The 21800-nt window shown below is 45.7% G+C and overlaps 1 protein-coding gene across 2 annotated transcripts in view; it reads left to right on the top strand.

Annotated features, from left to right (window-relative positions):
* ATP9B (ATPase phospholipid transporting 9B (putative)) overlaps positions 1–21800 on the top strand; it is an 851783-nt gene that overhangs the window by 317343 nt on the left and 512640 nt on the right. For both annotated transcript variants that reach the window (XM_063923317.1, XM_063923316.1), the window contains exon 6: positions 11101–11159. In XM_063923317.1, coding sequence (XP_063779387.1) covers positions 11101–11159 — 59 coding nt within the window. The remainder of the gene's footprint in view (positions 1–11100; positions 11160–21800) is intronic.

The following is a 21800-nucleotide window of genomic DNA, read 5'->3' as shown; positions in this document are numbered from 1 at the left end:
CAGGGACACCATATAGTCCCCTTCTTCCTGGTTCGCTATCACTGCTCTGAGTGACTCCATCTTGATTTGAACCTTTGTATGTAAGTGTTCAAATATTTCAGATTTAGAATAGGTCTCACCGAGCCGTCTGGCTTCAGTACCACAATATAGTGTGGAATAATACCCCTTTCCTTGTTGTAGGAGGGGTACTTTGATTATCACCTGCTGGGAATACAGCTTGTGAATTGTTTCCAATACTGCCTCCCTGTCGGAGGGAGACGTTGGTAAAGCAAACTTCAGGAACCTGCGAGGGGGAGACGTCTCGAATTTCCAATCTGTACCCCTGGGATACTACTTGTAGGATCCAGGGGTCCACTTGCGAGTGAGCCCACTGCGTGCTGAAACTCTTGAGACGACCCCCCACCGCACCTGTTTGTACGGCCCCAGCGTCCTGCTGAGGACTTGGCAGAAGCGGTGGAAGGCTTCTGTTCCTGGGAATGGGCTGCCTGCTGCAGTTTTCTTCCCTTACCTCTATCCCTGGGCAGATATGACTTGCCTTTTGCCCGCCTGCCCTTATGGGGACGAAAGGACTGAGGCTGAAAAGACGATGTCTTTTTCTGCTGAGATGTGACTTGGGGTAAAAAAGGTGGATTTTCCAGCTGTTGCCGTGGCCACCAGGTCCGATGGACCGACCCCAAATAACTCCTCCCCTTTATACGGCAATACTTCCATGTGCCGTTTGGAATCTGCATCACCTGACCACTGTCGTGTCCATAAACATCTTCTGGCAGATATGGACATCGCACTTACTCTTGATGCCAGAGTGCAAATATCCCTCTGTGCATCTCGCATATATAGAAATGCATCCTTTAAATGCTCTATAGTCAATAAAATACTGTCCCTGTCAAGGGTATCAATATTTCCAGTCAGGGAATCCGACCAAGCCACCCCAGCGCTGCCCATCCAGGCTGAGGCGATCGCTGGTCGCAGTATAACACCAGTATGTGTGTATATACTTTTTAGGATATTTTCCAGCCTCCTATCAGTTGGCTCCTTGAGGGCGGCCGTATCTGGAGACGGTAACGCCACTTGTTTTGATAAGCGTGTGAGCGCCTTATCCACCCTAACGGGTGTTTCCCAACGCGCCATCTGGCGGGAAAAGGTATACCGCCAATAATTTTCTATCGGGGGAAACCCACGTATCATCACACACTTCATTTAATTCATCTGATTCAGGAAAAACCACATGTAGTTTTTTCACACTCCACATAATACCCTTTTTTGTGGTACTTGTAGTATCAGAAATATGTAACATCTCCTTCATTGCCCTTAACAAGTAACGTGTGGCCCTAAAGGAAAATACGTTTGTTTCTTCACCGTCGACACTGGAGTCAGTGTCCGTGTCTGTGTCTGTGTCGACCGACTGAGGTAAAAGGACGTTTTAACGCCCCTGACGGTGTTTGAGACGCCTGGACAGGTACTAATTGGTTTGCCGGCCGTCTCATGTCGTCAACCGACCTTGCAGCGTGTTGACATTATCACGTAATTCCTTAAATAAGCCATCCATTCCGGTGTCGACTCCCTAGAGAGTGACATCACCATTACAGGCAATTGCTCCGCCTCCTCACCAACATCGTCCTCATAAATGTCGACACACACGTACCGACACACAGCACACACACAGGGAATGCTCTGATAGAGGACAGGACCCCACTAGCCCTTTGGGGAGACAGAGGGAGAGTTTGCCAGCACACACCAAAAACGCTATAATTATACAGGGACAACCTTTATATAAGTGTTTTTCCCTTATAGCATTTTAATATATATAGTCATATCGCCAAATAAGTGCCCCCCCTCTCTGTTTTAACCCTGTTTCTGTAGTGCAGTGCAGGGGAGAGCCTGGGAGCCTTCCCACCAGCATTTCTGTGAGGGAAAATGGCGCTGTGTGCTGAGGAGAATAGGCCCCGCCCCCTTTTCGGCGGGCTTCTTCTCCCGTTTTTCTGAGACCTGGCAGGGGTTAAATACATCCATATAGCCCCCAGGGGCTATATGTGATGTATTTTTAGCCAGAATAAGGTACTATCATTGCTGCCCAGGGCGCCCCCCCCCAGCGCCCTGCACCCTCAGTGACCACTGCTATGAAGTGTGCTGACAACAATGGCGCACAGCTGCAGTGCTGTGCGCTACCTTATGAAGACTGAAAAGTCTTCTGCCGCCGGTTTCTGGACCTCTTCACTTTTCGGCATCTGCAAGGGGGTCGGCGGCGCGGCTCCGGGACGAACCCCAGGGTGAGACCTGTGTTCCGACTCCCTCTGGAGCTAATGGTGTCCAGTAGCCTAAGAAGCCAATCCATCCTGCACGCAGGTGAGTTCACTTCTCTCCCCTAAGTCCCTCGATGCAGTGAGCCTGTTGCCAGCAGGACTCACTGAAAATAAAAAAACCTAACAAAACGTTTACTCTAAACAGCTCTTTAGGAGAGCCACCTAGATTGCACCCTTCTCGGCCGGGCACAAAAATCTAACTGAGGCTTGGAGGAGGGTCATAGGGGGAGGAGCCAGTGCACACCACCTGATCCTAAAGCTTTTACTTTTGTGCCCTGTCTCCTGCGGAGCCGCTATTCCCCATGGTCCTGACGGAGTCCCCAGCATCCACTTAGGACGTCAGAGAAATATGTTGCGTGGTGCGAGGCCAAAAAGGTCCCAACGGAGGAATTTCAATTGGGTCGATTCCTGCATTTCCTGCAAGCAGGAGTGTCTATGGGCCTAAAATTAGGATCCATTAAGGTCCAGATTTCGGCCCTGTCGATTTTCTTTCAGAGAGAACTGGCTTCAGTGCCTGAAGTCCAGACGTTTGTTAAGGGAGTGCTACATATACAGCCTCCTTTTGTGCCTCCAGTGGCACCCTGGGATCTGAATGTTGTTTTGGATTTCCTAAAATCACATTGGTTTGAACCACTCAACACTGTGGACTTAAAATATCTCACATGGAAAGTGGTCATGTTGTTGGCCCTGGCTTCAGCCAGGCGTGTGTCCGAATTGGCGGCTTTATCCTGTAAAAGCCCTTACCTGATTTTTCATACGGACAGGGCAGAATTGAGGACTCGTCCTCAATTTCTCCCAAAGGTGGTTTCAGCGTTTCATCTGAACCAGCCTATTGTGGTACCTGCGGCTACTAAGGACTTGGAGGACTCCAAGTTGCTGGACGTTGTCAGGGCCCTAAAAATATATGTTTCCAGGACGGCTGGAGTCAGAAAATCTGACTCGCTATTTATCCTATACGCACCCAACAAGCTGGGTGCTCCTGCTTCTAAGCAGACGATTGCTCGCTGGATTTGTAGTACAATTCAGCTTGCGCATTCTGTGGCAGGCCTGCCACAGCCAAAATCTGTAAAAGCCCACTCCACAAGGAAGGTGGGCTCATCTTCGGCGGCTGCCCGAGGGGTCTCGGCTTTACAACTCTGCCGAGCTGCTACTTGGTCAGGGTCAAATACTTTTGTAAAATTTTACAAATTTGACACTCTGGCTGAGGAGGACCTGGAGTTTTCTCACTCGGTGCTGCAGAGTCATCCGCACTCTCCCGCCCGTTTGGGAGCTTTGGTATAATCCCCATGGTCCTTACGGAGTTCCCAGCATCCACTAGGACGTCAGAGAAAATAAGAATTTACTTACCGATAATTCTATTTCTCGTAGTCCGTAGTGGATGCTGGGCGCCCATCCCAAGTGCGGATTATCTGCAATACTTGTACATAGTTATTGTTAACAAATCGGGTTATTGTTGTTGTGAGCCATCTATCCAGAGGCTCCTCTGTTATCATGCTGTTAACTGGGTTCATATCACAAGTTGTACGGTGTGATTGGTGTGGCTGGTATGAGTCTTACCTGGGATTCAAAATCCTTCCTTATTGTGTACGCTCGTCCGGGCACAGTATCCTAACTGAGGCTTGGAGGAGGGTCATAGGGGGAGGAGCCAGTGCACACCAGGTAGTCCTAAAGCTTTTCTTTTTGTGCCCAGTCTCCTGCGGAGCCGCTATTCCCCATGGTCCTTACGGACTTCCCAGCATCCACTACGGACTACGAGAAATAGAATTATCGGTAAGTAAATGCTTATTTTTTATTCCCCACAGCGCTCCATCATTTACTGTAATACCTATATCTACCTTTTGATGTGGGATGCAAAATGCTGCAAAAAAAAAAAAAAAAAATCACTTTTAGGAAGTAGAATAAGCAACAAACCTATTACCTGCTATTGAAATCAGAAATCTCATTTCTCAGAGTAACATATTTGTATGTGAAAAGCATCTAACATAGCTGGTACACTGCTGACAGCTCTGCTCCTGCTGCCTTGATTCATTTCATGTTACTAACCACTACATTTCTTCTACACTTAGTTATCAATTTTTATTTGTAGACATTTGGTAGGCTTAGTACAGCATCTGTCAGAACAGTATATGAAGTGGTAATCCTATCCTTAATATAGATATAAAGGCTTTTTAAGTTGTTCAGACAGTTGCATCAACAGATAAAATAAGTTATTATTGGTTCACATGTGGTTGCTGAGAAGCAAATTAATTGCAGTTTTGTGGTTTCATGAGCAAGAATTTTGTAAACGTGCAATAAACTATTTTGTATTTGGTTAATAAGGTGAATTGAGGTGATGTCACTTGTGTCTATGGAGTGACAGCATTCTTATGACTAGTGCTTCAGTTGCAACATGTTTGCTTCAACAATTTGTAGGGAAGATGTTTATTACCATTTATTTATATGGCTCCATCCTGTTTAATGGGGTCTTTCCTTTCCCCTCAAGCCCTACACTCACCTCGGCCTCAACATCTTTCAGCTTACTCCCAGCCTCAGAATTTCTCAACCCTTCTCCCTGTATCTCACAGACGTTGTGGAAGGAGGGTGCTCCTGATGAGCATTTCCGGGCCGCCCATCCACAATTATTTTATAGGAGTTTACCTTCAAGAACATCTGTAGAATAATATTGTTGTCTACAGCGAAATTACAGAATTAAGAAAAAATAAGGGTGGAAGGTTCACCTATGTGGCGCAAAGCAGCCCTGTACTTCAGCCCTGTTGAAGTGTCAAAGAATAAATGTCACCACATTTATAACAAACTAGAAATAGAAAGGTAGACATCACATGTGTCCTGGGCGTTGTAATATACAGACAAATAGGACACAATCAACAGATAATAGTGTTTTAGTTCCTTTTGTTTTCAAGGGAGATAATGAAACAATTCTTAGTAAAGATTTGATAGGAGACTCAGATAATATCTCTCAGCTCTTAGGTAGTCCAAGAAGCACATTCAAAACTCATGAATAAAGAGAACAAGAATAACAAACAATGTGTAGTCCTGTCTTTATGGCCAATAAATAAGCACACATAAGGTCCAGAGTGGTGAAGGATGAGCGTACCCCACTCACATGAAAATAGGTACAAATAAACACATCAAGGTATCTTTACTGTATAAGGCAGTTCTCCTTCATGCATTCATATTGCTTTCAACAATCTCAAACTGAGATGGTCAAATAGATGAAAACGACTGTGCATACACAACACTCACATCGGAGATACAGTAGGATAGGGACTCATATAGAGGTATCATTGAAATAACAGCCACAAGTGGTCAGTATTGTATACCCTAACTCACACGAAATAGGTTGTGTTGCCTCCTATCAAGGTAGCTTTGTGCTTCTGTCAGCTGACACAGCTCCCACCTTTAATTTGGGTGAGTGCGTCTCAAATTCATTCATTAGTGAGAAAATAGTTAAGTCTCCATGTATCAAAAAGATAATTTTTTTTTTTTTAAATATAATACATGGGCAAAATTAATACAAAAAACATCCAGAGTTCCAAAACAACAATTAATAAAAACAATAATAGAACATGAAAAATACATAAGATAGAAGATTTATCTTTTCCAGCGACTCACAGTACAGAAGACATGTCTTGATAAAGGTCTTATGACCGAAACGCGTCGACTTCTGTGAATCAGTATTGCCGCCCCCTTCCATCACAACCACAGAATACATACTCTTAGTAGTGGCTTGCCAAAGGTTAATATGATGTAAGCCTAGGAACTGGGAGGGCAAGAAGGTGGCTCGCTACCCTCAAAATATTTGAGAGGCGCCTTTCAAAGTACTGGGTAGAGGGGATTAGTGCGGCTGCCATCTACAGTTATGCGGGGGGTGTCAGGAGGAAGAGAATACCCTTTCCGGGCTGTTCCACCTCCACCCTCCCCACAGCCCTTCTCCGCCTGCATCCAGGGCCCTTTGCCCCCATGCGCCAAGCACCATCCCCTACAGTGTGCGACTAGTTCTTGTGAGCTGGCCCCTCCTCTGGGACCAGCCCTGCACCCTTCTCACCTCCCTCTTCATATGTTCCTCACCTCTTCCTCCTCCCACCTTTGTTCTCCCCCTTGTCAGCTCCCCTTTGTCCTTCCACCCCCTTTCTTCAAAGCACTCCGTGATCTCCCCCCCCCCCATTTCCAACTGGATTCAGCTGAAAATGTACCCTATAAAGTCTGCACCTCATACGCATCCATAATCCATAAAGTTGCATGGTTGTGTACACTGTGGTAAACAGGTTGCACGCGGACGCAGCTAGTCACGATCGCGATGCGGCTGAACGTGCGGCGACCCATTCGCGGGTAAGCTGTGGCGGCTGCATCTTTAGATAGACATCTCTGCCATCAGGCAGGTGGTGCCCCTGGGAGTTAAATGGGGACAAAATGTTATTACTTCTCCCCCCCCCCCCCCGCCAAAAAGGTTGTGGCGCCCCTGAATGTAAAGCAATAAATTGTATAAACAGTTCTTTAAACTTCCCGTGCTATACATTGGCTATGCTTCATTGTGAATCCACTTGCCATTACATATACTGCAAGCCTCTTCCTTAAATTTAGGACATTGCATGGTCTTCTTCTATCTGCCTATAATAAGTGTAACCTAGGCTGTTTCACGGATCATACTTCCAACCAAACTATGGGGAATGTAGGAATTGCAATGTTAAGAGTCGATATAAAATATGTGCTTCCCAACCTGCATTCTGAAGGGATGTTTCTGAACTGATTGACTAAGACATTAACATGCTCACAAAAATCCAGCTAGCTGTTTTTGGAAGATCACTTCTTAAACACAACTCTATGCAGACAGGGCCTGATTCATGTCTGTAAGAAAAGCAAAAAAAGTAAGCAACTTTGCATTTGTAACAAACCATGTTGCCATGCAAGGGGAGCAAATACATTTATATTTTTTCTGTGCAGGGTAAATATAAGCTGCTTTTGCATGTAGCCCACAAATGTCAGACAACTTTATTTATATACTGCAATTTAGATTTCCTTTTTAAAACACCCCACCCCAAATTAGATTTCTCTGCACATATTTTACATCTGCCCCACCTGCAGTGTAGCATGGTCTTGCCCAGTTGCTTGCTTTTTTGCTTTGCTTACAAACATGAATCAGTCAGTTGACGCGTTTATCTAAACATTGGCAGCTTTAAACTCCAATGAAATACATTGATAAAAGGCTGTGGGGTAAGAATGCCAAATTGATTTCTCACAAATATTTAAAATACCCGCTCTAATATATATTGCAGACGCCAGGCGCATCTTATTACCATATACGATAAAAGTGTGCTGTACATCGCAAAACACTGTATCCCATAAGAGAAAACAATACACACACATCTGAGTTCCAAAGCTCATTGATGTATATATTTGTTATTAAAAAGGATATGGATTCAATATATATTACAAAGTGCAGTATACCTATAGTTACATGGTTACACTCACACAGTAAGCAGTTAAAACATACAATTACATACAGTTACATACAGTTACATGCCAGCATACAATACCATTATCCTTAAGTTATATAAATTCGTCTTTCCATATCACACTCTCTCTCTGTAAAGTAATACTGGGACTCCATCTTCCTCTGAGACCAAAACAGGAACTGAGCTGGCAATAACTCCATTATCGTCTCAGACCTTACAGCAACTCTGAGACCAAAACAGGAACTACCTTCCTGTGTGATCTGCTATGTGTTATCTAGTTTCTGGGGGAGGGATTCACGATGAGTCACCAGTTCCTTTGTATATGCTGAACAGGTTCAGCCTTGGGGACGTCCAAAGGGCTGTTCCTGAGTTTCCTGTTCATTACCTGTTTGGAATATCTATTGTTCTAATAAAGTGATTTTAGCTTTTATACATTTAACCATAATTCCGTGTTGCAATGTCCTACAATTTAAGAACAAGTATCAAATTAATCTACACATTAATATGGTTGTTTTAATAATAAACATGACCGGTCTATCTTGTTTCGTCCAAGTAATACACATACATGACACCACTCCATCATATACAATTCTAAATCATCATGATGTCTGGCGCTTGATACCACCACAATTATGTACTGCATGAAATAAGTGTCGAATCCATCTCTGTGGCATGTCCGTGTAAATGCGTGTGTTACCATATATTGCTGTGCTCGCTGCGCGTATTTGCAAGTATAGCGACTTATATGTGTGTAGTTTGTATGTTCTCTATGTAATTTTTTTTTTACTTCGACGGGTATATTCAATTAAAGTCAGATCCATTGCGACATCCATTTGTCGGATTTGTCGACTGTCAGATTTGGCCATTTCCGGTGTCCCATCCTGCTGCTGCTGTCAGTGGCGGCTGGGGGGGCGCTGTCAGTGGCTGCTGGGTTAGCTGTCAGCAGCGGCTAGGAGGAGCTGTCAGAGGAGGTAGGGGTGCGCTGCTGGTAGTGAGGAGCCTCGCCGGGGGTACGCCCTGCTGTAGAGGTACCTGTGTCCTGCTGCCCCTATAGCCCGCCACTCCGCTCCCCTGTTGTATACCTTTATCGGTGTTATGAAATAGATATCTAGAAACTTACTTTTCAGTATGAGGGGTTACAGTGCACATTTTTCTAGCACATAGGAAATATTTATTGTGTTTTTTTATCCCAAATCACCTTCTGCAAACTACAATGCTTTTAATCTAGTGTTTGTAATGAATTACATTGCCTCTTGTATCAATGCTTGAATTCTGCATATACAGTAGCTCTAGGCAAAAGGCCTACGTCTTGGTGGACCATAAAGTCTGGATGTATAGCTACCACTGACAGCTTTGAACTTTTTATTATTGGTAATTACACAGCTGGTGAAGAATATTTTGCTTTTGAAATTTTTTTGAAGAAAAATCAGTTGACTAAAATCTTTGCATTGGCTGATTAGACAGTGTTAGTTTGTTTTGCAAGACTGTTTCTATCGGGTAGCAGTTGATTTACCGACAGACACAATACCGACGGTCATAATCCCGACAACCATTGACTGACAGTCAAAATACAGACATCCATTATGCCGCCATGTCAAAATACCGCCATGCAGTTTTTTAAGTAATTTTTGCCCCAAAACAGACTTGTTCATACTTTACCATCCTAGTGGACCAGGAGGGGGAATATAATAGTGTGCCAAACGCAGCGAGGCACCGTGCCCGAAGCATGGCGAGCGCAGCTGTACACTTATACGGTGGCCACGTCGACCTTGACACAAAAAAAAGAAGAAAAACTCATGGCTGTATTTTGACATGTCATCATTTCAAATGTTGGTATTCTGTCTGCATTTTGAACATCAGACAAATGGAAGGGGTGCTTTTTTCCCCCCTGGTATCCCCCCAGCACACAAAAAAATTACCTGTAACCATACCTAAAACTATCTGGTAATAGAATTTCAGAGAATTGGTCGCATGCGTTTGCAAAGACATGTTTATCTGCTGAGCCGTCTCAACGCTTCTCCGATATCAGCAGTCCTAACACTACATAATAGCAGTGCCCACAAAGGGCCATGTGATTTGTCTACAGTAAGGCCTCATGATAAAGGCTCATACCTAAACGCATCCAGACAGAGAGCTAACTTGCCCGGGAGCCACCCCCGGGATCTCCTATTAGCACTACAAAGAACAGCATGCCTTCCAAATACTGCTCCCATTCAATGCCTACTCTACAGACAGCGGCAGTTGCTCAATCATTCCTGGAGATAATTATATATCAGGTGCTAGAAAGGGGGAGGGGTCACAAACAGCAGACAGAGATGGGGGGGGGGTGCAAACACCCCCCCCCCCCCCGGTATTCCCCCAGCACACTAAAACAAATTTGAACATGTCGGCATAATGAGTGTACTTTGTACTTTACTTCTTTGTAGGTCAATGGCTGTCGGGATTATGACTGTCTTTATTGTGTCTGTCGGTAAATCATACTAATCCAGTTCCTATCCAATAATTGCTGTTCTGCATTCAATTTTATACAAGTTTAACTAGTCATCTGAACCTCAGATTGGGATAAACTTCTAGAAGAAAGAACTATAATAAAGTACAAATGTACGTCTTTGCACTTTTTTCCCCCCTACAATAGTTTAAAAGAAAGCAAAAAAATATATATATATTTGACAAAATGTACCTCTTTCTTAAGCACAGTACTGTTTGTTTGTTTGTTTGTTAATTTATTCTAGCAGAGTTGTTTGCTAAATGCAGTTTGTTTACAATAAATATCCTGTGTTTTATATGTTTAATTCTTCAGTGTTTTATTTTTTGAAACCTTTTGTGCAGAAAATTCATTATTGGTTAGGGCAAAATTTGATCCAGTGTGATTTGAAGATCTACAGAATGCTTTCTAATGTAGAGCAATTAATCTCCAGTTCACACTGAACAAATAACTCGGTATCGACCTGGTATTTTGCCAGGTCGACACGGGTCGCTGTGTGGTGTGAATTGGTCACTACCATATTCCCATGTCACTTGACCCGGTAATTCAACCTGGGAATAAAGAAGGGTTATTCCCGGGTCGCGCAGTGAGAACGGGTTACCGGGTCGAAGCGACCCAGTACCCGTTCACAGCATTGGTAGAGTATTGCCGGGCCGGGAAGCATGTTCTCAGGGTCGCACCCGGGAAGGACCCGTATCCAATTCCATGGTGCGACCCGGCAATTGCAGTCTGAACGGGGTATACAGTGAGTAATAAAACCTGCTGTACAATTGTGTGCAGTTTGGTTCTGGTGCTGTTTTCCTATTCACCACATATATGTGCATATCCTTGCTAAGGAATCTGACTTTGCTTTTCTTTGCAGGTAAAGTGCAAGTAAAAAGTTCAGATATTCAAGTCGGAGACCTGATTATAGTGGAAAAGGTAATACATAATTTCTTCAAAGAAACTTGCTATTTCTGTGGGGGGTTTTTTTGTTTGTTTTTTTTTACATTTTCTGAAAAAAATATTTACATGATGTGTAGTAAAATTTTTACTGTATAATAGTGTGACCTTACCATATAGTTATAGGCATCTAGGAAACCTCATTCACTGAGTGCTGCCAATTTGTTTTTGTTACATTATATGCTCATTTCCTTTATGAACAGGAAAGTATATTAGTACATGTTACAATCCATGTTTTCAGTCATTTCCATCTTCCAATGTTAGACAATTTTTTTCATAATATGACAGGTATTATGAGGTTTGGCTGAAAGAATTATAAATTATGCTTGGATACCCTGTACTTGTCCTATATTGTCTTCAACTGTAAGTCACTGGTTTCCTGTTTTGATTATGTGCATATGTACTCTCTAATTAGGCGCTGTGGAACCCTTGTGGCCCCATATAAATAAAGGATAATAATAATTATCCCACACTTACAAAGATTCTGTACTGAAGAATATTATAAAATTGCAGTCTTAAGAAATTAGCTCCTCTATCTATATTTATATTTTCATTGGATTGTGTGACTTCTGCACATAAATTCTGTAAAATTCGATTAAAAAGAATTGTAACATATATAGTGAACAGAAGAGAGAGAACAATTTGGTAGTGTCACCTCAGCAAATTCTGGGATGTGAATTGTGTACGTGTGTGACATGTCTGAGGCAGGGAGCTCTTCTACTGAGGGAACCATTTTAGGGACACAGAGTTGTAATGTGGTGGTGCTGCCCTCGCACCACGAGCCTGAATGGGTGAAAGAATTACGTGATAGTGTGAATCATATTAGTAAGAGATTGGATAAGTCTGAGTCTCATGCAGAAAACTTGAGAAAATCCGTGGAAGACGTGATTTTTAATAGTTCTGCTTTTTCATCCACAGGGGACACCTATGGTTCACAAAAAAGGTAATTTGCACAAGTAGTACAAACTGATACCGACACGGACTCTGATTCCTGTGTCGACACTAGTGATTCCAGGGGAATAGATCCAAAGTTAGCAAAAAAGATTCAATACATGATTGTTGCTATAAAGGAGGTGTTAGAAGTTATGGAGCCCCCTCCTTTACCACAGGAGAAGGCTTACTTAAATAAAGAAAAGAAAATTAATGTAACTTTCCCTCCATCTCATTAATTGAACGGTCTCTTTGAGGGAGTCTGGTCAAACCCTGAAAAGAAATTTCAGATTCCCCAAAGAATTCAGGCAGCTTATCCTTTTCCTGCAGAGGACAGGAAAAGGTGGGAATCACCCCCCATTTTAAAAAAGGTGATTCTCCCTGCGCCTGGGACGGCTTCACTAAAGGAGCCGGCAGACCGCAAGTTAGAGACTACGTTAAAATCTATTTCTCTGACGTCCTAGTGGATGCTGGGAACTCCGTAAGGACCATGGGGAATAGCGGCTCCGCAGGAGACTGGGCACAAAAAGTAAAAGCTTTAGACTAGCTGGTGTGCACTGGCTCCTCCCCCTATGACCCTCCTCCAAGCCTCAGTTAGATTTTTGTGCCCGAACGAGAAGGGTGCAAGCTAGGTGGCTCTCCTGAGCTGCTTAGAAGTAAAGTTTAAATAGGTTTTTTATTTTCAGTGAGTCCTGCTGGCAACAGGCTCACTGCATCGTGGGACTAAGGGGAGAAGAAGCGAACTCACCTGACTGCAGAGTGGATTGGGCTTCTTGGCTACTGGACATTAGCTCCAGAGGGACGATCACAGGTTCAGCCTGGATGGGTCCCGGAGCCGCGCCGCCGGCCCCCTTACAGAGCCAGAAGAGCGAAGAGGTCCGGAGAAAGCGGCGGCAGAAGACGTTCCTGTCTTCAAATAAGGTAGCGCACAGCACTGCAGCTGTGCGCCATTGCTCTCAGCACACTTCACACTCCGGTCACTGAGGGTGCAGGGCGCTGGGGGGAGCGCCCTGAGACGCAATAAAAACGATATAAAAACCTTATATGGCTAAAAAAAATGCATCACATATAGCTCCTGGGCTATATGGATGCATTTATCCCCTGCCAGTTTCCTGAAAAAAGCGGGAGAAAAGGCCGCCGTGAAGGGGGCGGAGCCTTTCTCCTCAGCACACAAGCGCCATTTTCTTTCACAGCTCCGCTGGAAGGACGGCTCCCTGACTCTCCCCTGCAGTCCTGCACTACAGAAACAGGGTAAAACAGAGAGGGGGGCACTATTGGCAGCTAATATATAAATACAGCAGCTATAACAGGGAGTAACACTTATATAAGGTTATCCCTGTATATATATAGCGCTCTGGTGTGTGCTGGCAAACTCTCCCTCTGTCTCCCCAAAGGGCTAGTGGGGTCCTGTCCTCTATCAGAGCATTCCCTGTGTGTGTGCTGGGTGTCGGTACGATTGTGTCGACATGTATGTGGAGGAAAATGATGTGGAAGCAGAGCAATTGCCTGTGTTAGTGATGTCACCCCCTAGGGAGTCGACACCTGACTGGATGGTAGTAATTAAAGAATTACGTGACAATGTCAGCACTTTGCAAAAAACTGTTGACGACATGAGACAGCCGACAAATCAATTAGTGCCTGTTCAGGCGTCTCAGACACCGTCAGGGGCGCTAAAACGCCCGTTACCTCAGATGGTCGACACAGACCCTGACACGGATACTGAATCCAGTGTCGACGGTGACGAGACAAACGTAATGTCCAGTAGGGCCACACGTTACATGATCACGGCAATGAAGGAGGCATTAAACATTTCTGACACTACAAGTACCACAAAAAAGGGTATTATGTGGGGTGTGAAAAAACTACCAGTGGTTTTTCCTGAGTCAGATGAATTAAATGAGGTGTGTGATAAAGCGTAGGTTTCCCCCGATAAAAAATCTTAAAAGGTATATACACACATACCGGTGTTATACTGCGACCAGCGATCGCCTCAGCCTGGATGTGCAGCGCTGGAGTGGCTTGGTCGGATTCCCTGACTGAAAATATTGATACCCTGGATAGGGACAGTATATTATTAACTATAGAGCATTTAAAGGATGCATTACTATATATGCGAGATGCACAGAGGGATATTTGCACCCTGGCATCTAGAGTAAGTGCGATGTCCATTTCTGCCAGAAGAACGTTATGGACGCGACAGTGGTCAGGTGATGCGGATTCCAGACGACATATGGAAGTATTGCCGTATAAAGGGGAGGAGTTATTTGGGGTCGGTCTATCGGACCTGGTGGCCACAGCAACGGCTGGAAAATCCACCTTTTTACCCCAGGTCACCTCTCAGCAGAAAAGACACCGTCTTTTCAAACCCAGTCCTTTCGTCCCTATAACGGCAAGAGGGAAAAAGGCCGCTCGTTCCTGCCCCGGGGCAGAGGAAGGGGAAAAAGACTGCACCATGCAGCCTCTTCCCAGGAGCAGAAGCCCTCCCCCGCTTCTGCCAAGTCCTCAGCATGACGCTGGGGCTCTGCAAGCAGACTTGGGCATGGTGGGGGGCCGTCTCAAGAATTTCAGCGCGCAGTGGGCTCACTCGCAAGTGGACCCCTGGATCCTGCAGGTAGTATCACAGGGGTACAAATTGGAATTCGAGACGTCTCCCCCTCGCCGGTTCCTGAAGTCTGCTCTACCAACGTCTCCCTCCGACAGGGAGGCAGTATTGGAAGCTATTCACAAGCTGTATTCCCAGCAGGTGATAATCAAGGTACCCCTCCTACAACAGGGAAAGGGGTATTATTCCACGCTGTTTGTGGTACCGAAGCCGGACGGCTCGGTGAGCCCAATTTTAAATCTAAAATCTTTGAACACTTACATAAAAAGGTTCAAATTCAAGATGGAGTCACTCAGAGCAGTGATAGCGAACCTGGAAGAAGGGGACTATATGGTATCTCTAGACATCAAGGATGCTTATCTCCATGTCCCAATCTACCCTTCTCACCAAGGGTACCTCAGGTTTGTGATACAAAACTGTCATTATCAGTTTCAGACGCTGCCGTTTGGATTGTCCACGGCACCACGGGTCTTTACCAAGGTAATGGCCGAAATGATGATTCTTCTTCGAAGAAAAGGCGTATTAATTATCCCTTACTTGGACGATCTCCTGATAAGGGCAAGGTCCAGGGAACAGTTAGAGGTCGGAGTAGCACTATCTCAGGTAGTGCTACGTCAGCACGGGTGGATTCTAAATATCCCAAAATCACAGCTGATTCCAACAACACGTCTACTGTTCCTAGGGATGATTCTGGACACAGTCCAGAAAAAGGTGTTTCTCCCGGAGGAGAAGGCCAGGGAGTTATCCGAGCTAGTCAGGAACCTCCTAAAACCAGGACAAGTGTCAGTGCATCAGTGCACGAGAGTCCTGGGAAAAATGGTGGCTTCTTACGAAGCGATTCCATTCGGAAGATTCCATGCAAGAACTTTTCAGTGGGATCTGCTGGACAAATGGTCCGGATCGCATCTTCAGATGCATCAGCGGATAACCCTATCTCCAAGGACAAGGGTATCTCTCCTGTGGTGGTTACAGAAGGCTCATCTTCTAGAGGGCCGCAGATTCGGCATTCAGGATTGGATGCTGGTAACCACGGATGCCAGCCTGAGAGGCTGGGGAGCAGTCACACAGGGAAGAAATTTCCAGGGCTTGTGGTCAAGCATGGAAACGTCTCTTCACATAAATATCCTAGAGCTAAGGGCCATTTACAATGCCCTAAGTCAAGCAAGGCCTCTGCTTCAGGGTCAACCGGTATTGATCCAGTCGGACAACATCACGGCTGTCGCCCACGTAAACAGACAGGGCGGCACAAGAAGCAGGAGGGCAATGGCAGAAGCTGCAAGGATTCTCCGCTGGGCGGAAAATCATGTGATAGCACTGTCAGCAGTGTTCATTCCGGGAGTGGACAACTGGGAAGCAGACTTCCTCAGCAGACACGACCTCCACCCGGGGGAGTGGGGACTTCATCCAGAAGTCTTCCAAGTGATTGTAAACCGTTGGGAAAAACCAAAGGTGGACATGATGGCGTCCCGTCTCAACAAGAAACTGGACAGATATTGCGCCAGGTCAAGGGACCCTCAGGCAATAGCGGTGGACGCTCTGGTAACTCCGTGGGTGTTCCAGTCGGTATATGTGTTCCCTCCTCTTCCTCTCATACCAAAAGTACTGAGAATCATAAGAAGGAGAGGAGTAAGAACGATACTCGTGGCTCCGGATTGGCCAAGAAGAACTTGGTACCCGGAGCTGCAAGAGATGCTCACGGAGGACCCGTGGCCTCTACCTCTAAGGAAGGACCTGCTCCAGCAGGGACCTTGTCTGTTCCAAGACTTACCGCGGCTGCGTTTGACGGCATGGCGGTTGAACGCCGGATCCTGAAGGAAAAAGGCATTCCGGATGAAGTCATCCCTACCCTGATCAAGGCCAGGAAGGATGTAACTGCAAAACATTATCATCGCATTTGGCGAAAATATGTTGCGTGGTGTGAGGCCAAGAAGGCCCCTACGGAGGAATTTCAACTGGGTCGTTTCCTACATTTCCTGCAAGCAGGATTGTCTATGGGCCTAAAATTAGGATCCATTAAGGTTCAAATTTCGGCCCTGTCGATCTTCTTCCAGAAAGAACTGGCTTCAGTGCCTGAAGTTCAGACGTTTGTCAAAGGGGTACTGCATATACAGCCTCCTTTTGTGCCTCCAGTGGCACCTTGGGATCTCAATGTAGTTTTAGGGTTCCTAAAATCACATTGGTTTGAACCACTTGCCACAGTGGATTTGAAATATCTCACATGGAAAGTGGTAATGCTGTTGGCCCTGGCTTCAGCCAGGCGCGTATCAGAATTGGCGGCTTTATCCTATAAAAGCCCTTACCTGATATTTCATTCGGATAGGGCGGAATTGAGGACTCGTCCTCAATTTCTCCCTAAGGTGGTTTCAGCGTTTCACATGAATCAACCTATTGTGGTACCTGTGGCTACTAGGGACTTGGAGGACTCCAAGTTGCTGGACGTAGTCAGGGCCCTGAAAATATGTGTTTCCAGGACGGCTGGAGTCAGAAAATCTGACTCGCTGTTTATACTGTATGCACCCAACAAGCTGGGTGCTCCTGCTTCTAAGCAGACGATTGCTCGTTGGATTTGTAGTACAATTCAACTTGCACATTCTGTGGCAGGCCTGCCACAGCCAAAATCTGTAAAAGCCCATTCCACAAGGAAGGTGGGCTCATCTTGGGCGGCTGCCCGAGGGGTCTCGGCTTTACAACTTTGCCGAGCAGCTACTTGGTCAGGGGCAAACACGTTTGCTAAATTCTACAAATTTGATACCCTGGCTGAGGAGGACCTGGAGTTCTCTCATTCGGTGCTGCAGAGTCATCCGCACTCTCCCGCCCGTTTGGGAGCTTTGGTATAATCCCCATGGTCCTTACGGAGTTCCCAGCATCCACTAGGACGTCAGAGAAAATAAGAATTTACTTACCGATAATTCTATTTCTCATAGTCCGTAGTGGATGCTGGGCGCCCATCCCAATTGCGGATTGTCTGCAATACTTGTATATAGTTATTGTTACAAACAAATCGGGTTGTTTATTGTTGGAAGCCATCTTTTCAGAGGCTCCTACGGTTATCATACTGTTAACTGGGTTCAGATCACGAGTTGTACGGTGTGATTGGTGTGGCTGGTATGAGTCTTACCCGGGATTCAAGATCCTTCCTTATTATGTACGCTCGTCCGGGCACAGTATCTTAACTGAGGCTTGGAGGAGGGTCATAGGGGGAGGAGCCAGTGCACACCAGCTAGTCTAAAGCTTTTACTTTTTGTGCCCAGTCTCCTGCGGAGCCGCTATTCCCCATGGTCCTTACGGAGTTCCCAGCATCCACTACGGACTATGAGAAATAGAATTATCGGTAAGTAAATTCTTATTTTATGTGACCAATGGGACGCTGCTCAGGCCTACCATTGCCTGTGCGTGGGTGAGTAGTGCTATTGAAAAGTGGTCAGAAAACTTGTCATCAGACATTGACACGATAGATAGAGACGTGATACTCATAACGTTAGGTCATATCAAAGACGCTGCTGCGTACATGCTGGAAGCCATGAAAGATATTGGTCTCTTGGGATCAAGAGCCGCTACCATGGCAATTTCAGCACTTAGGGCCTTGTGGATTCGCCAATGGAACGCAGATGCAGATTCCAAAAGGAATATGGAGGCTCTCCCGTATAAAGGAGAGGCCTTGTTTGGAGATGGGCTAGCTGCCTTAGTGTTTGCGGTTACCGCGGGTAAGTCGACATTTTTGCCTAATGCTCCTGCGCCGGTGAAAAAGACACATCACTCTCAGATGTAGTCCTTTCGGCCCAATAAATACAAAAAGGGTAAAGGTTCCCCTTTGCCGTTAAAGGAAGGGGAAAAGGAAAAAAGTCCACAGCGTCTCCGGCATCACAGGAGCAGAAATCAACTTCTGATTCTGCCAAATCTTCAGCATGACGCTGGGGCTCCCTTGCGGGAGTCTGCTCAGGTCTGAAGCTCTTCAGTCAGATTTGGGTTCAATCTGGCCTGGACCCGTGGGTCTTACAAATATTGTCCCACTGGTACAAGCTGGAGTTTCAAGACATTCCCCCATGCCGATTTTTCAAATCGGCCTTACCAGCTTCTGTCCCAGACAGGGAGGTGGTATCGGCAGCAATACAAAAATTGTGCCAGGATCAAGTGATTGTCCTGGTTCCCTTGTCGCAACAAGGAGAACGGTTTTATTCAAGCCTTTTCGTAGTTCCGAAGCCAGATGGCTTGGTCAGACCGATTCTAAATCTAAAAACACTGAATCTCTACCTGAAAAGGTTCAAATTCAAGATGGAATCTCTGAGGGCAGTGATTTCCATTCTGGAGGAAAAAGACTACATGGTGTCAGTGGACATAAAAGATGCCTACTTACATGTTCCTATCTATCCTCCACATCAAGCTGATCTGAGATTCGCAGTGCAGGATTGTCATTACCAATTTCAGACGTTGCCGTTCGGGCTGTCCACGGCATCGATGGTTTTTAACAAGGTGATGGCGGAGATGATAGTCCTCCTTCGACTGCAAGGAGTCAATATAATTCCTTACCTGGACGATCTCTTGATAAAAGCAAGGTCCAGGGAAAGGTTGGTGCAGAACATTGCACTCTCCCTGACAATACTTCAACAGCACGGTTGGATCATAAACTTTCCAAAGTCACAGTTGGAACCGACGACAAGATTATCGTTTCTGGAGATGAAACTGGACACAGAAGTACAGAGGGTATTTCTTCCAGTGGAAAAGGCTCTGGAAATCCAGAGAATGGTCAAACAAATTCTGAAACCAACAAAACTGTCCATTCATCAATGCATTCGGTTGTTGGGGAAGATGGTAGCGGCCTACGAGGCCTTACAGTTTGGCCGATTCCATGCCAGAGTATTCCAGTGGGACCTGTTGGACAAGTGGTCCGGATCCCATCTACACATGCATCAGAGGATAATCCTGTCATCCAAAGCCAGAATTTTGCTCCTGTGGTGGCTACACAGTTCTCACCTCCTAGAGGGACGCAGGTTCGGGATTCAGGACTGGGTCTTAGTAACCACCGATACAAGTCTCCGAGGCTGGGGAGCAGTCAAACAGGGGGAAAGCTTCCAAGGAAGATGGTCAAGTCAAGAAACCTGTCTTCACATAATTGTTCTGGAGTTGAGAGCCGTTTACAACGGCCTTCTACAAGCAGTGCATCTTCTTCGAGATCAACTGATCCAGATCCAGTCAGACAATGTAACAGCGGTGGCGTACATAAACCGTCAGGGCGGAACGAAAAGCAGAGCGGCAATGGCAGAAGATCCTCCTCTGGGCAGAAAGACATGTAAGAGCCCTGTCTGGAATTTTCATTCCAGGAGTGGACAACTGGGAAGCTGACTTCCTCAGCAGACACGCTCTCCACCCTGGAGAATTTGGCCTCCACCAAGAAGTCTTCGTAGAGGTGACAGGTCATTGGGGTGTTCCTCAAGTAGACATGATGGCATCTCGTCTCAACAAAAAACTTCAGAGATATTGTTCCAGGTCAATAGACCCACAAGCAATAGCAGTGGATGCACTAGTAACCCATTGGGTATTTCGGTCAGTGTACGTGTTACCTCCACTTCCATTAATTCCAAAAGTTCTCAAGATTATAAGAAGAACAGGGGTTCGAGCGATCCTCATTGTCCCAGACTGGCCAAGGAGGGCTTGGTAACCGGATCTTCAGGAGTTACTCATAGAAGATCCTCGGCCTCTTCCTCTTCGAGAGGACCTGCTACGTCAGGGGCCGTGCGTGTATCAAGACTTACTGCGGCTACGTTTGACGGCATGGCTGTTGAGCGCTGGATCCTAGCTAGAAAGGGTATTCCTAAAGAAGTCATTCCCACTCTTATTCAGGCCAGGAAAGGAGTAACGTCTAGACATTACCAACGTATTTGGAGAAAATATGTGTCTTGGTGTGAAACCAAGAAGGCTCCAACGGAAGAATTCAGTTGGGACGTTTTCTCCATTTTCTTGAGGCGGGTGTGGATGCTGGCTTAAGATTGGGTTCAATCAAGGTGCAAATTTCGTCTATTTGTTTTCTTTCATAAACAATAGGCCTCCCTTCCGGAAGTTCAGACGTTCGTGAAGGGGGTTCTGCACATCCAACCTCCTTTTGTGCCTCCTACGGCACCATGGGACCTTAACGTGGTTTTGGTTTTGCAGTTCCTTCAATCAGATTGGTTTGAACCTTTTCAGGAGGTGGAGTTAAAGTTTCTCACTTGGAAAGTGGTCATGCTGTTGGCCTTGGCATCCCCAAGACGGGTGTCTGGGTTAGGGGCCTTGTCTCACAAAAGCCCTTACTTGATCTTCCATGAAGATAGGGCTGAATTAAGAACTCGTTTACAATTTCTTCCAAAGGTGGTTTCTTCTTTCCATGTAATCCAACCTATTGTGGTGCCAGTGGCTACTGACACCTTCGCTGCTTCAAAGTCTCTGGATGTGGTCAGAGCTTTGAGAATTTATGTCGCAAGTACGGCTCGGTTACGAAAAACAGAGGCACTGTTTGTCCTGTATATTCCCAACAAGATTGGGTGTCCTGCTTCTAAGAAGACAATTGCGCGCTGGATCAGAGGTACGATTCAGCACGCTCATTCCACGGCAGGATTGTCGATGCCGAATTCTGTGAATGTCCATTTTACAAGAAAGGTGGGCTCATCCTGGGCGGCTGCCCGGGGGTCTCGGCATTACAGCTTTGCCGAGCAGCTACTTGGTCAGGGACGAACGCGTTTGCTAAGTTTTACAAGTTTGACATTTTGGCCGCTGATGACCTAAAGTTTGGTCAATCGGTTCTGCAGGGTCATCCGCACTCTCCCGCCCGTATTGGAGCTTTGGTATAACCCCATTGTACTAAAGTGGACCCCAGCATCCTCTAGGACGTATGAGAAAACAGGATTTGAATACCTACCGGTAAATTCTTTTCTCCTAGTCCGTAGAGGATAATGGGCACCCAACCCAGTGTGTACTTTACCTGCAGTAGTTAATTTGTTATAGTTTACACAGGTGTTGTGTTCAATTGTTTCAGCACGTTGCTGCAATGGTCATGCTCGTTGGCATGTGTTAGGTTGTATGCCATGTTATGCGGCATGGTTGAAGTGTGAGCTGGT

This window comes from Pseudophryne corroboree, chromosome 5, assembly GCF_028390025.1.
Source record: "Pseudophryne corroboree isolate aPseCor3 chromosome 5, aPseCor3.hap2, whole genome shotgun sequence".
In the NCBI taxonomy this organism is placed as follows: domain Eukaryota; kingdom Metazoa; phylum Chordata; class Amphibia; order Anura; family Myobatrachidae; genus Pseudophryne; species Pseudophryne corroboree.
Note: the sequence above shows the minus strand (reverse complement) of the source record. Positions and strands in the feature narration are given on the sequence as shown.